Raw genomic sequence first — 13,408 nt, forward strand, 5'->3', positions numbered from 1 at the left:
CAGATGATTGTGTACTGTTACAGTCACTCACTTGGGAACTATCAGGGAGTTTTCTCGTGAAAATCGCAAGTGGAACAGAGTTCCAAACCCTACATAACTTAACTATACCAGATCAGGATTTTCCTAAGAGATGAACATTAAAATAGTGGTTGTTTTCAGATATTTCTCCTTAAAAGATGAAGAAATTAAACAGTATATGACCTGTGTATGAGATGAACATAACATATACCCTAATCTGTTTTCAGGAACATCTTCAGAGACTGAAGGTTCTGGAACACAGAGGAGCAGCTGAGAATCTGCAGACCATTTCTTGACTTCTCTAAACTCAGAGAATCATCTTTCACCTTCTGGATGTCCAAGCCTTTCACCTTAAACTTTAAGCTTTACATTTTCTGCCTGATAACAAATTACCTTCTCAGTCTGTTGTTATTTTAAGGGGCTGGGGAGCTGAGCGCACTAGCTGACCAGCATGGCGAAGGTTAGAGTTGTTTTAACTGTTTGCCAGTTGGTGCTAGAATTGTTAATGAATTCATTAACTGAGTCTTCCATACAGAGTAACGAATGTCCACAGCTTTGTGTATGTGAAATCAGGCCATGGTTTACACCACAGTCAACGTACAGGGAAGCCACAACAGTTGACTGCAATGACCTTCGGTTAACAAAAATCCCCAGCAATCTTTCCAGTGACACTCAAGTCCTTCTGTTACAAAGCAACAACATTGCAAAGACCACAGATGAACTCCAACAGCTGTTCAATTTAACAGAACTGGATTTTTCACAAAACAACTTCACAAGTATCAAAGATGTGGGGCTCTCAAATCTCACTCAACTTACTACTTTGCACCTGGAGGAAAACCAGATAACGGAGATGACTGACTACTGCTTGCAAGACCTTTGCAATCTTCAGGAACTATATATAAACCACAACCAGATCAGCAGCATTTCTGCAAATGCGTTCTCTGGCCTGAAGAACCTTTTGAGATTACATCTCAACTCCAACAAATTAAAGGTTATTGATAGCCGCTGGTTTGATTCTACTCCTAACTTAGAGATTCTCATGATTGGAGAAAATCCAGTGATTGGAATACTAGATATGAATTTCAAACCACTCTCAAATTTAAGGAGTCTAGTTTTGGCAGGTATGTATCTCACAGACATTCCTGGCAATGCCTTGGTAGGCTTGGATAGTCTTGAAAGTCTTTCCTTCTATGACAACAAATTGGTGAAAGTTCCTCAGCTTGCACTTGAGAAAGTTCCAAATTTAAAATTCCTGGATCTCAACAAAAATCCGATTCATAAAATTCAAGAAGGTGATTTTAAAAACATGCTCAGATTGAAAGAGCTTGGAATCAATAATATGGGAGAACTCGTGTCTGTTGATAGGTATGCACTGGACAACCTGCCTGAACTCACAAAGCTTGAAGCCACCAACAATCCAAAGCTGTCTTACATACATCGTTTGGCATTTCGCAACGTTCCTGCCCTGGAGAGCTTGATGCTGAACAACAATGCCTTGAATGCAGTCTACCAAAAGACGGTCGAATCCCTTCCAAACCTGCGTGAGATCAGTATCCACAGTAACCCGCTCAGGTGCGACTGTGTCATTCACTGGATCAATTCAAACAAAACCAATATCCGTTTCATGGAGCCTCTATCCATGTTTTGCGCTATGCCTCCAGAATACAGAGGACAGCAAGTGAAGGAAGTGTTAATACAGGATTCAAACGAACAGTGTCTTCCAATGATCTCTCATGAGACCTTTCCAAATCACTTAAACTTGGACATTGGCATGACAGTGTTTTTAGATTGTCGGGCCATGGCAGAACCTGAGCCAGAAATTTACTGGGTCACTCCTCTCGGCAATAAAGTAACTGTGGAAAGTCTCTCTGACAAATACAAGCTGAGCAGTGAAGGCACCTTGGAAATCTCTAACATCCAGGTTGAAGACTCCGGGAGGTACACCTGTGTTGCTCAAAACTTAGAAGGGGCTGACACAAGGGTCGCTGCTATCCGGGTGAACGGAACGCTTTTGGATGGTACCCAGGTTCTGAAAATCTATGTTAAGCAAGCCGAATCGCATTCCATCTTAGTTTCTTGGAAAGTTAATTCCAATGTCATGACTTCCAATTTAAAATGGTCATCGGCCACTATGAAGATTGACAACCCTCATATTACGTACACCGCTAGGGTCCCAGTTGATGTTCATGAATATAACCTCACGCATTTACAACCATCTACAGATTATGAAGTGTGTCTAACGGTGTCAAATATCCATCAGCAAACGCAGAAGTCCTGCGTTAACGTTACAACAAAAAATGCAGCTTTTGCGCTAGATATTTCAGACCAAGAAACCAGCACTGCCCTCGCAGCAGTAATGGGGTCCATGTTTGCTGTCATTAGCCTCGCCTCCCTTTCTGTTTACATTGCAAAAAGATTTAAGAGAAAAAACTACCACCATTCATTGAAAAAATATATGCAAAAGACTTCTTCAATCCCACTGAACGAGCTCTACCCTCCACTTATTAATCTCTGGGAAGGTGACAGTGAAAAAGACAAGGATGGTTCTGCAGAGACCAAGCCAACCCAAGTCGACACATCCAGAAGCTATTACATGTGGTAACTCAGAGGATATTTTGCTTCTGGTAGTAAGGAGCACAAAGACTTTTTTGCTTTATTCTGCAAAAACGAGAAGTTGAAGACTTTTGTATTTTTGACTTTGCTAGTTTGTGGCAGAGCGGCGAGGACAGGTGGATATTTCAGAATTTTTTAGTATAGCGTATCGCAATTGTTTGACACAAAGGGCAGCTTCACCTAGCTTCCAATTCTTTTCCCCCCTCCCCCTTTTTTTAGTTATTGTGCTAAACTTAATGCTGTTCTAACTACAGTGCTGAATAAAATTAATGAGAGGCTGGGGTTACCCTGTGATTCAAAAGTAGCGCAACCCCATTCTTCTGAAGCCATCAGTAGAGTACAGTATCTTGCAAAGCTAACATACAGTTTTGAAACTGCATTGAACTAGGTTTGTAACACTGGTCTAAGGACTCGTACAGCGAGAAAAGGAGACCTTGAATGATGTTAGTTGACTGTACTGTAATGTTGTATCAACTGATTTGAATGTTTTTGACTTTGAACAATGGGTTTTCTTTTTTCTTTTTATTTTTGTAGTAGTCGAAAAGGCTTAGGTAAAGCTAACAGGCAATAGACATATGTACATCCGATTTTTTAATGTAACAGACTAAGTGTTAATTGTTCTCTTATTCTTTTTATTATATTTAGTAGACACTTTTGGAGAGTACTAGAATTTTGTTGTGTTTAAATCACCAACACATGGTGTTTAATGAAAGCAAAGCTATAATAAATTTAGTTTTGTTCTGATTTTTTATTTTAGAAGTCACAATAATGTATTGAGTTTAGATGTCACTAGTTTGACTGGTGATCATGTTTTGACACAAAATATATCCAAAATGTTACATAAAAATACTGTTGTTTTTTCTTGATGGAATTACGTTTCAACAAAGTTCCAATTTTTTTCTTTTGTATGCATTTATTTTAATAGCAGTGTTTTCTCTGCACTAGATGCAAAATATTTAAAATAATTTAATTGGAAAAACATATTGGTATGGCTTTTGGACTGTAAGTCACATGCAGAATCAAAACTGTTTGGCATAAGGTACACAGCAAAAATAATGCACAGAGTGTGTAACAAAACATTTTCCTTTTTGTATACTTTCGTGTTTATATTCTGAGCTAAGATATATATGAAGCTGACATTTACCTGTCATTATGATCAGTTAGGACAAAAAACAACAACTCAGTGCTACTGAACAAATAAAATAGTTGAATCCTGATATATACCTAAAAAAAAAGTGAATTGGATTAATGTTCCTTCAAAAGCAGAAATTAAGATAGCTAAAACTAACAAAGTAATATGTTTGGGTACAATCCTGAACTGTATTTTTTTACAGGGTTAATAATAACCAGTGCTCTAAGTATTTTAATATGGTAAAAGTGCAAAACCTCGGAAAGCAGTGGTGTTTCTATGTGTGCACTGGGTATAATATAAATGCGTAACTTACAGTTGAACCTACAGAGGGTTTGTACGTTGTCTTCTCCGAATCCATGGAAGTTCTCCGCAGGGAGCGCACACGAGTCACAAGCAGGGTGGGTTTCTGGTGAAGTACGTGCTTACACTGACGCCAGATACCTAATCAGCAAGCACAGAATTTTCTACGCTTTATGACCACTATCCATGTGCAACTTTTAAAATGTTTTTACGTACCAAATACGTTCTTGGTAAGTAGAAGTTAATTGTTAAAATAATGGATGTGCCTGGGGTTTGGGGTAGTTTGAAGTTTTTTAACGCAGTGGTTCTCAAATATATCACAGCCCCCCACCAAATTTACATAGAGCTTCAAACTTGTTTTTCCCCTTCAGCCAACCGTCTAAAAGTGAAAAAGTTATCAGCATAGTTTCACTAATGAGCTGCTTTGGTGCAAAAACTTCAGTACGTCCCTTGGATACATGCCTTGTTGATCTTGCATTTCAACATAAAGCCGAGTAAAGCTATTAATTATGCATTTAAATCAAGTACTTATGCTGCTATACACCATCTTTATATGTTCATGACATCTCATACATTTTTAATCATGTGACAATTAGATGTTGGAATTAGGCAAGTGTCTTTTGATCACGGGGAAGTAGCATGGTGGAAGCATTTATTTGTCACCTTCTTCTGTATATGTTTTTAATGTTAATGGAACATTTCCTCTTGCCTTCTTCTCCAGAAAAGCTTCAGAGCAATAATTATCATCTTCTCTATACAGTATTCTAACCTTAAAACTGCCTCTACTATTATAGCAGACGTGATGAATTAAAACTGAGATCTCCTTTGCAGTGAAGATTCACTCTACTTTTTCCAGAGAAAAGGACACAGTGAGGACAAGGTTGACAGCAAAATTATGGCCTCCAATTTGCATGACATCATAAAATTGTCTTTAGAAGATAATTAATTGAACAGGTATCAGATGGTGCAGAGCAAGCCCCTTTCGCCATCATCTCCGCAGCTTCCTGCAGCACTTGTACAGCTGTACGACAAATAACGGCAGTACCGAAGATCACGCGAAGCCCACAGTGCTCTACCCGAGCCTCCTATTGAACCTGTGGAAGAACACGTCACTTGGGGTCCAAGGTGTTGGTTCATCGGTCACCATAAGCTAACCTAAGCATGGGGCTGCCCCCCAAAACAGCGATCCTGCTCTTCCTCCTCCCTGTCCCCACCTCCCATCCTTGATTACACACAACTTTTAGATCTGTTTGCCCTCCGAATGTGCTCCTACCGACCAGTCCCTGCTGGTGGAGACGGACCACACTGAGAACTTTGCTCTGTGTGTGTAGCTGGATTTGTTTTCACCTGGCCATCTTCTGCAGTTTGGGCAGTTTCAGAAACACAATGACCGGCAAAAAGGAAGGTGGCAGGGACACGTGGCCACAGAGCAGGACAAAGCAGCACTCAACAGTTTGATCAGCAATGGCCAACAGCAGCTGCGGGGTACGGGGAGTAAAGCAACGTTCAACACCTTCCTTTCCACTGGGGAAATCACTGGCCTTTTGTTCCCTGCAGACCTATTTGGCAGTTTTATGTCATTTGTTGTCTTTTTAGAGCAATGCTGTTGAAGAACAGCAGGAGAAAATGGCCTTATGACAGCCAGACACGTCTCCAGGATGTGCTACAGTACTTCAGGGTAGCTGATTTTGCTGGGACTCCAAGAGGGAGATGCAGGTTACCCGAGAGCAGCTGAGCAGCAAGAAGCACCTACTTAATGCGGTATATTCTCCACACACAGCCACCAGTGATAAGTATTTTCGGCCTTGCAATTTGACCCCTTAGAATTCTGTACAGATCCCCTGGAAATTTAGAATTTTGCTAAAAGAAAAAAGTGGGTAAGAGATTAATCACATGTGGCATATAATCTTAGTAAATAACCTTCAACCTTGTGCTAGCAATTTTGTGATTGCAGTTTATTGTGAGCAAAAATAAAAATACTCTGCCTAATTGCCTTCAAAATGTATTTGCATCTGCTATTCACTCAAGACAAAAAACACCCCCACTTTGCTCAGAGATCAAAACCGGCCACTTGAAAAACACTACGCGAAAAAACATTGTTATCTTGCATTTGGCTAACAGTTTAGAAATGCTGTGTAAGAGTAGATATTTCATACCCAACTAAACTTCTGCAGTGTTACTTCCACTTGGTTGCCCAATAATAAAATATTTCAGTGCCCTGAAGAGTAAATAGCTCACGCTAGCATGGTGTGCGGTATTCCAGCTAAATCCACTTCTCGATTCCTCACCTAAATCATAATTCTGTTGGATCAAGAGAGGGTATTTTCACCCATGAACCAAGATTCACACTGGACGTGGTCTTGGAATAAAGTGCACAAATACACCGATACTTTCACAGAGCTCCGATCTGCCCTCCAGCCCTGCCTCATGAATAAGTAGTCATTTAGTTACTAAAAGAAGGTGATGAAGAGAAAAGGCCAACAGCTTGGACCACTGGTTTCATAAATGGGTTAAAACTGGAAATAGGTCAGCAAATCTGAGATCCAGAGAGAAGCCCATAAACTTGCCCGAGTGCCACTGACAAGCTGGGACGTAAGCGATCAAAGGAGCATCTTTTTGAGTTCAAATTAGGCAACTCCTTTTGCTTCGTGCTGGCAACCTTGAAAACAAGACCGAGGACAAACCACTGCAATGAAATTCCCTAAATTAAGTGAGATAAGCAGCTGGGAGCTACTTCTGCAACATCTCCACCGCAGCCAGTACACCATGCATGGGAACAGGACCATTCACTGGGGGCATATCTCATATCATCTCACCATCCTGCAAAGCATCGTGATGGACATGTGCACAACGGGCGCGTCGCGGTGGAAAAGCACACAGGCACATGGGACCGGTGCCGGAAGGAGCTGTTTCACAATGCACCCAACACACTAGGGGTAGCTGTTTGTTACACTGTGATCCTGTTCCACAACCCACCACCAAAATGAATGCCACGAACTTCTGCTGCCGCTGGAATTTGCCTTCTCGCGCTCACCGTGCTGACAGCACAACCGCTGCAGCCCCAGTGCCCTCAGCTACGGAAACCCAGGACTGAAGGGCAAGGTGAACGTGCTACCGTTGAACTTCTTTCTTCAGGAAAACCCAGAGTGCCTGAGCTGGAGATACCAAAAGCTGTTACACGTAGCCCTTGTTAAAACACCTGTATCCCTGCAAAAAAAAGGTACTACTGCTACCAAAACCCCAGATAACATTTCTTTGCAGTGTCATACAGAAGTGAATGTTTTGTGTTTCCCCTAAACTGCCAACCATTTAATCTTCTTTTCTGCTCTTTCCAACTATTGCAACTTTTTGTGTTTGAGAACTTCTGCCCACCCGCTCTCTCGTACATTTGCTCTGTGGTCGGAGTCCTTCCCTGGTCTCGTCCTGCCCCACGTCCTGCTGCCGTTCCAGGGCAAAGCCTTCACAGCCTCGGTCACCACGGGGTCTCGGGAGAGTACACTAAAGGACTTGCCGTTTGTATTTAACTTCGCAGCTACCGGTTTTCTCCGCCAACCTTCCTCCCTTCACCTAATTCTTACCCTGGTTTTCCCTCAGCCGTTTCTCTTCGCAGACCTCGGTTGCCGTGACTCAGCAAGGGCAGGCAGCGGTGCCCGCAGGCAGCGGTGCCCGCGGGCAGCGTTTCAGCGCTCCCGCCGCCGCCCCGCTTGCTGCTATGGCTCCGAACTCCCCCTTCCGCTCGGCAAAACCCCGAAACGTCTCCCCGTTCCCTCTGCTCCGGTCCTCTCTCCGTCCTTACTCGTGAGCACGTTACGTTGTTTTCTACTGGTACAAAAGCAACAACAGACTAACTCTTCCTTCTGGTAAGGTAAAGGAGATTTACCACAGAATTTGTACTGTTGTATATTTATGTCAAGTAGACCAAAGGAATGCTGAATCGTAGTAAGAGTCATGAGAACAGTTTTTGAAATACGTGAAAAGAAATACTTGGGAAAAGCTGGAACTGATCTTGAAGTAAAATTTTCAAAAACAACTAAATGACTTAAGACTTGCATCTCATTAATTTCAGTGGTACCTTAGGTGCAAAATCAGGTAAATGAGATTTTTCTCAAGTGAATCTGGAAGTATTAATTTTCCTTAAATTCTGAGCAGCTGTGAAACATTTTCTGTAGAATTTTGTAATACGTATTTTTTTCAAACATCACTTGGAACCATTATTTTGATCCCAGTTATGGGGGCGGGGGGATGGGATTTAAAATCTGTCATCCTCAGTGGACTTACTGATTTGCAGCGATCTAAATAAGGTCCACATCTTTAAAAACTGCAGTTCCAGGTTTCTGCTCACAATTGGAGTAAAAGTTCTTGGCAGATTTTTTAGACAGTAGCTTTTCCTACTGCAGCCTATTCTGCTGGACTTGACTCCCAGCAAGAATTAGCGTATCAGAAAAGATCGGGGGGAGGAACAAAGGACAAAGATCGCCGGAGTATCGGCTACTTTCAGCTCTGAACAAGATCGTTTAATGTGAACAACCCCGCAGACGCCGCAGCGTGTTTAAGGACGACATGCAGTGCGGGTCGTTTACAAACCCACCGCTCTCAAACGTGAACAAGAGAAAGGGTGGCATAACTAATTTTTTTGGTGTCAGGCACGAAATTAGTCTTTTATCTTTCATATTGCATTTGAAGAGTTCTCTGTAACGACTGAAAAAAGGATTCTACATCCTACAATCACGTGTTTGTCTTTCACCGCAAATCAAAGCACGCCCAGAGAACACGAAGACGTAGAGCCAGCTGCTGCAGCCTGGAGCGAACGCTTTCAGCGAGACGAGGAAGAAACAGCCCCAGTCCACGCGTTTCAGGTTTACATGGCGACGCATCATTCGCACGGTTACGTATTGAGGCTGCCGTGCCGTGCACCTCTGGGCGTCGCGGTCCGTACCCAGTAACAGATTATGGACGTACGTTACCCTTTTGCTAAGAAATAAACACATTGCCACCCATTTCTGTCAAAGGGACAGCAGTTTTTGTTGGGTTGGCTCTTCGAGAGCTGTGCCGTGCCCAGGTGCCAAGTATTCTGGTAACCGCTAAAAATCACACAGTGGCTTAAAATTAAGCACTCAGGCAAAGCAGTGCCTCAACTCCGAGCATTCCCACGGGAGGAAGGAGACCTTGCTCCTAAAAGAGCAACACAGACATCCTCAGCCTTCGCCTTTGTTGTTGTTATCACCAAAACAGAAGAATTACCCCGTTTCCTCTGAATTTGGTCAGGAGCACGCCAATGCAGGCGGGCAGTCCCCTGTGAGCAGGGCTGGATGCACCCCGCTGCTCACAGCAAGGGCTGCACCACCCCTCTCCACATACGACACGCTCTCCGGTTGAGGTGGGGGCTCTGGACACGTCTGTCCGTGGCACGGCATCCCCTCGGCCTTCAGTAAACCTGGACGCGCCTGCTGCATCCCTGGCCGGCAGCTCCTTAGCTGACGCTTCCCAGAGGACAAGCGCTCCCGCGCCGCGCCGGGGAGCTCCCGTTCACCTCGGGAGTCACTGCTCGGTGTTTCGTCCCCTCCTTGCTGCTCCGCAGAGCTCTCCAGCCTCGGTTGCAGCAAACCAGCCCTCGGGGGGCTGGTGCTCTTCAGCGTACGCTATTAAAACACCCTGCAAACGTGCAACTGAATTCAGCGTCAAAACGTTACTGCAGGAAAAGGAGAACTAGAGAAGCAGATGAAGGCCAAGAGATTTGGGTGCCTGATGTCATTTCTCTGGCCCCTCAGTTTTCCAGAGTATTTCATGTTCAAACGCAGCTGCCACGACACCTCTACGTAGCCAACGAGGAGGATGTAATTCATAGTGTTCATTACTAAAGACCTAGCTTTTCTGACTTGCCTCGCATCCCAGAGGAGCTCTTTCTGGTGGGGGGCCAGGATCCACTCCTAGAGAGCAGCACTCACCCACCTGAAGCTTGAAAACATCCTTGTCCCACGTTTTCCAGCCTCGCTCCCCGCGCACCTTTCAGCTTCCAGACACGAAGCGGAGGCCCAGCGGACGCGAGACCAGCCGCCTCCTCTGTGCAGACTCGATCTATACCTCGGGCAGGGCTACGGGAACGAACCCATCCGAAAAAGCTGCAATACAATGCTGTAACGGGATGATCCCATACAACAGGCACGCGTTAGCGGATGGTAGAGAAACTGCTTACACAGACTGCCGCTAGCATTTTCTTCCAGTGCAACTTCGATAATTTAGTAATTCTTTTGTACTACGCGGTTTATATATATTATACACATAATGGCATATAAAAAAATTGCAAAATAGACTTTCCGTCCATACCAGTACTGACAGGACTCACAGCAGACCTGAGACATCCACGCCTGTATGAAAGCTGAGGCAGAGCCTGCCAGCAGCAGACAAGCACTGAAGAGAGCCGGGGCACTGCCCCGCGGGTTTCACGGCAGGACGCAGCAGCGCCGGGTTCTGCACTTCACAGGCGTGCTTTAGGGACCACTTCTACGTACTCGCCCGCCCTGGCCACAGCCCACCCCTGAGCCTTCCTCTTCTTCCCTCACAGCACCCCAAGCCACAGTCCACCACCCAGCAGCCAGGGCCAGTCTCCTTCCCCAGCCCGTTGCTCTTTGTCCGACTCTTCGCAGACTCCCATTCACAGTTTCCCCTTCCCTGTCCTCCCTCCGGTACACACGGCGCCCGCTCTCTCTAAGATGACCCATGGCAACAGAACTACTACTCTTGTTTAAGCGAGGGTGGGATGGGAGTACTGCTAACGTTGCCCTGCTGATGAGCCGGCCAGAAGGATGCAGCTCCTGCACCACAAGCAGTAAGTTAGCAAGCTGGGGAATAAGCTGATGACAAAGGTCACAAAACGTGGACATGGCATTTAACGTTCCATAACTGGAATAACAAAATGCTCCTGACTTCTAGGAAGAAAACGTCTCTAGAAGAAATCGCCTCCAATTTCTAGAGAGATACTTTAGATATTCCCAGTAGGTTTGTTCAGGGAAAGAATGAGCTTCTGCTCAAGGAGCTGGTCCTAACCCAAACCAGTATCTACAGCAGTATCTTGGTGCCTCACAGCCATTTGTGACACACAGCTGTAACGCTGGGTTGTAACTCCTTTATAAAGCCCCTTCAGATTTATGAGGCTATCTCTGCATCTGTGGGCAAGACTCCATTCTGATGGAAATAAGCAGAAACTAAAAAATCTATGGAAGCGGCAACAGAGATGTCTTCCACCATGTAGTCACTGGCGGGAAAATAAAAAAGCAACCGGAGGTACATCTCTACTTCCACTCTGCCATACCCGTTTCTATATCCCAGAATGGATTATGTACATACAGCAGGTCATCATCTGTTCTACTGCTTCTCTCTCCTTTGCTGAAACAAAAACATGGTGCTTTTGCCATGGTTTTGTAGAAAAAGGTATTAATAAATTTATTACTGACAATACCATTTCACTGGTTTGACTCGTATCACCAGCTTACCAAACTTCGGCCAGTTTTTGTAGAAAACAGAGCTGAACCCCAGTACTACGTTCCAGGAGACTGTGTCATATCCTATATAACTGCAGACTAAACCATAGCCTAACATTCCGCTAATCTGCTAAAATACCCAAGAAAGGAGGAAAATCACAGTACGAGCATCCGCACAGCCTCGTAGCCGTACAATTACCGAACAACGCTTAGTCTGAGAGTGAAGCCGGGGAGAGGACACAGCTGTTCCTCCCCCTCTTCCTCCTCTACTGCTGAAGGGGGGAGCAGAAACATTAGACACAGCAACTTTTCAAGATTGACCTAAACATATCTTGGTGAACAATTAAATGAAGGTGCAGATGTTTAAGTGCGTTGCTGAACAGCATTTCCAATGAGCTTCTTCGATGGCAAGAGCTATTTAAGGCCATTTGCAAGTCCCTAAACAGCAGATTAAAATTGGTTTTGTGGAAAATGATGTCGTTAGCAGTTATTGTACCGATCCCTATCCTCCCCTAGTGTGAAGTTTTGCTGTCACACATCACATGGGACTAATGTCAGAGAAGTGGTTTCCGTGGCTTCCGAGTTCTTTCATGTCAAGGCTGAAGCTGATAGTGGAACTATGAATGTTCAAGGTTATCAACCACAATAAACTTTTTCTGAACTAAGTTTCTCAGAAAAGACTTGGAGAGTTATGCTCCAACTTCAGTTACATTTTAATGGAGTCTGGACACTTAATTTCCTCTGAAACTATTTGAAAATCCCATCCCGACAGAGTTTTCGGTTCGTGTGCTTTCCTCAGTGATTCATTCTCCTTCACGTAACTGTACGAACCGAACTTACACCATCTCTCAGATCCTTATCTTCTTAAAGTCAATAAGAACTGTACTACTTCAATAGGCAATAGTTCATTTCCACAGTCTCTACAACTGTCTTTGAGAATTTAAATAAGGAGACTGCCTTGATAGATGGAGATTAGGAAAAAAGCAGCCGAAAATGTACCAAAAAAAGACATTACAAACCACGTACAAGTGCATATTATTTCTTTCTAGTCCTTTTCTGTTCTCTTCTCCTGTTTCTTTCTCCCCTTTTCAAAATTTTAACAAAACTTTATTAATTTTATTTTTCCTGGGATGAGCCACTGCCTAGTCTTTTTTCTGTCAAGATCTAAACTGATCTTTGGCTATCAAGTAGAAAGAAAAAGCTAAATTGCAAACATTATCCATAGCTCATTCATGCTGATAGCCTACTTTGTTACAGTAATTACTGTAAAAATTCATACTCCGAACAAAGAAACTCTATAAAAGCATTCTGAATATAAATCTCAGACAAAGGTTCTGTGAACAAAATTTTTGTGTCATTCCCTAATTCTGTTCATTGCCCCATTCCCTGCGTTTGATGAAAATATATTTTGACTACTGGACAGCTACTGCACGTTGACTCCGATTCCCTGTAAAAGATGGCACATAATTCTACTTCAAAGTAAACTCGGCATTGGTGACCGCCGGGCTAAAGGCATAGCTCTGTCCTTCCTCGCTCTGTTGTGGTAAAAGGGACTGGTGCCTTGTCTCTATTAAAGAGCCTCAGCAAGACAAACATTCTAGTTATCCCGGCATAAAGAACATGACCTTATGTCAATAAAGGCAAGAAGCCTTTTTCTCTTCTGACACACTGAAAACAGAGCAGCTTCACAAATCTTTCACTTGATTCTACACTCACATTTATCCAGTAAGCAAACACAAGCCTAACAGCACAGGTCAAATGATCATCACAGAGAAAACACATACTTTGACTATTTTGCCTACAGCAAATCACAACAAAGCTATTTAATAATTCAAATCATATGCAAAACAAGACTACTTTAATATTT

The 13,408-nt window shown here is 43.6% G+C and overlaps 1 protein-coding gene across 1 annotated transcript; it reads left to right on the forward strand.

Annotated features, from left to right (window-relative positions):
- The first annotated feature begins 251 nt into the window (after positions 1–251).
- Positions 252–3,169, forward strand: LRRN1 (leucine rich repeat neuronal 1). The gene has a single exon (XM_010286336.1). It carries the CDS (start codon positions 470–472, stop codon positions 2,618–2,620), a length of 2,151 nt encoding a protein of 716 aa, XP_010284638.1. The 5' UTR covers positions 252–469; the 3' UTR covers positions 2,621–3,169.
- The last annotated feature ends 10,239 nt before the right edge of the window (positions 3,170–13,408 follow it).

Source organism: Phaethon lepturus, unplaced genomic scaffold (assembly GCF_000687285.1).
Source record: "Phaethon lepturus isolate BGI_N335 unplaced genomic scaffold, ASM68728v1 scaffold11874, whole genome shotgun sequence".
Taxonomy (NCBI): domain Eukaryota; kingdom Metazoa; phylum Chordata; class Aves; order Phaethontiformes; family Phaethontidae; genus Phaethon; species Phaethon lepturus.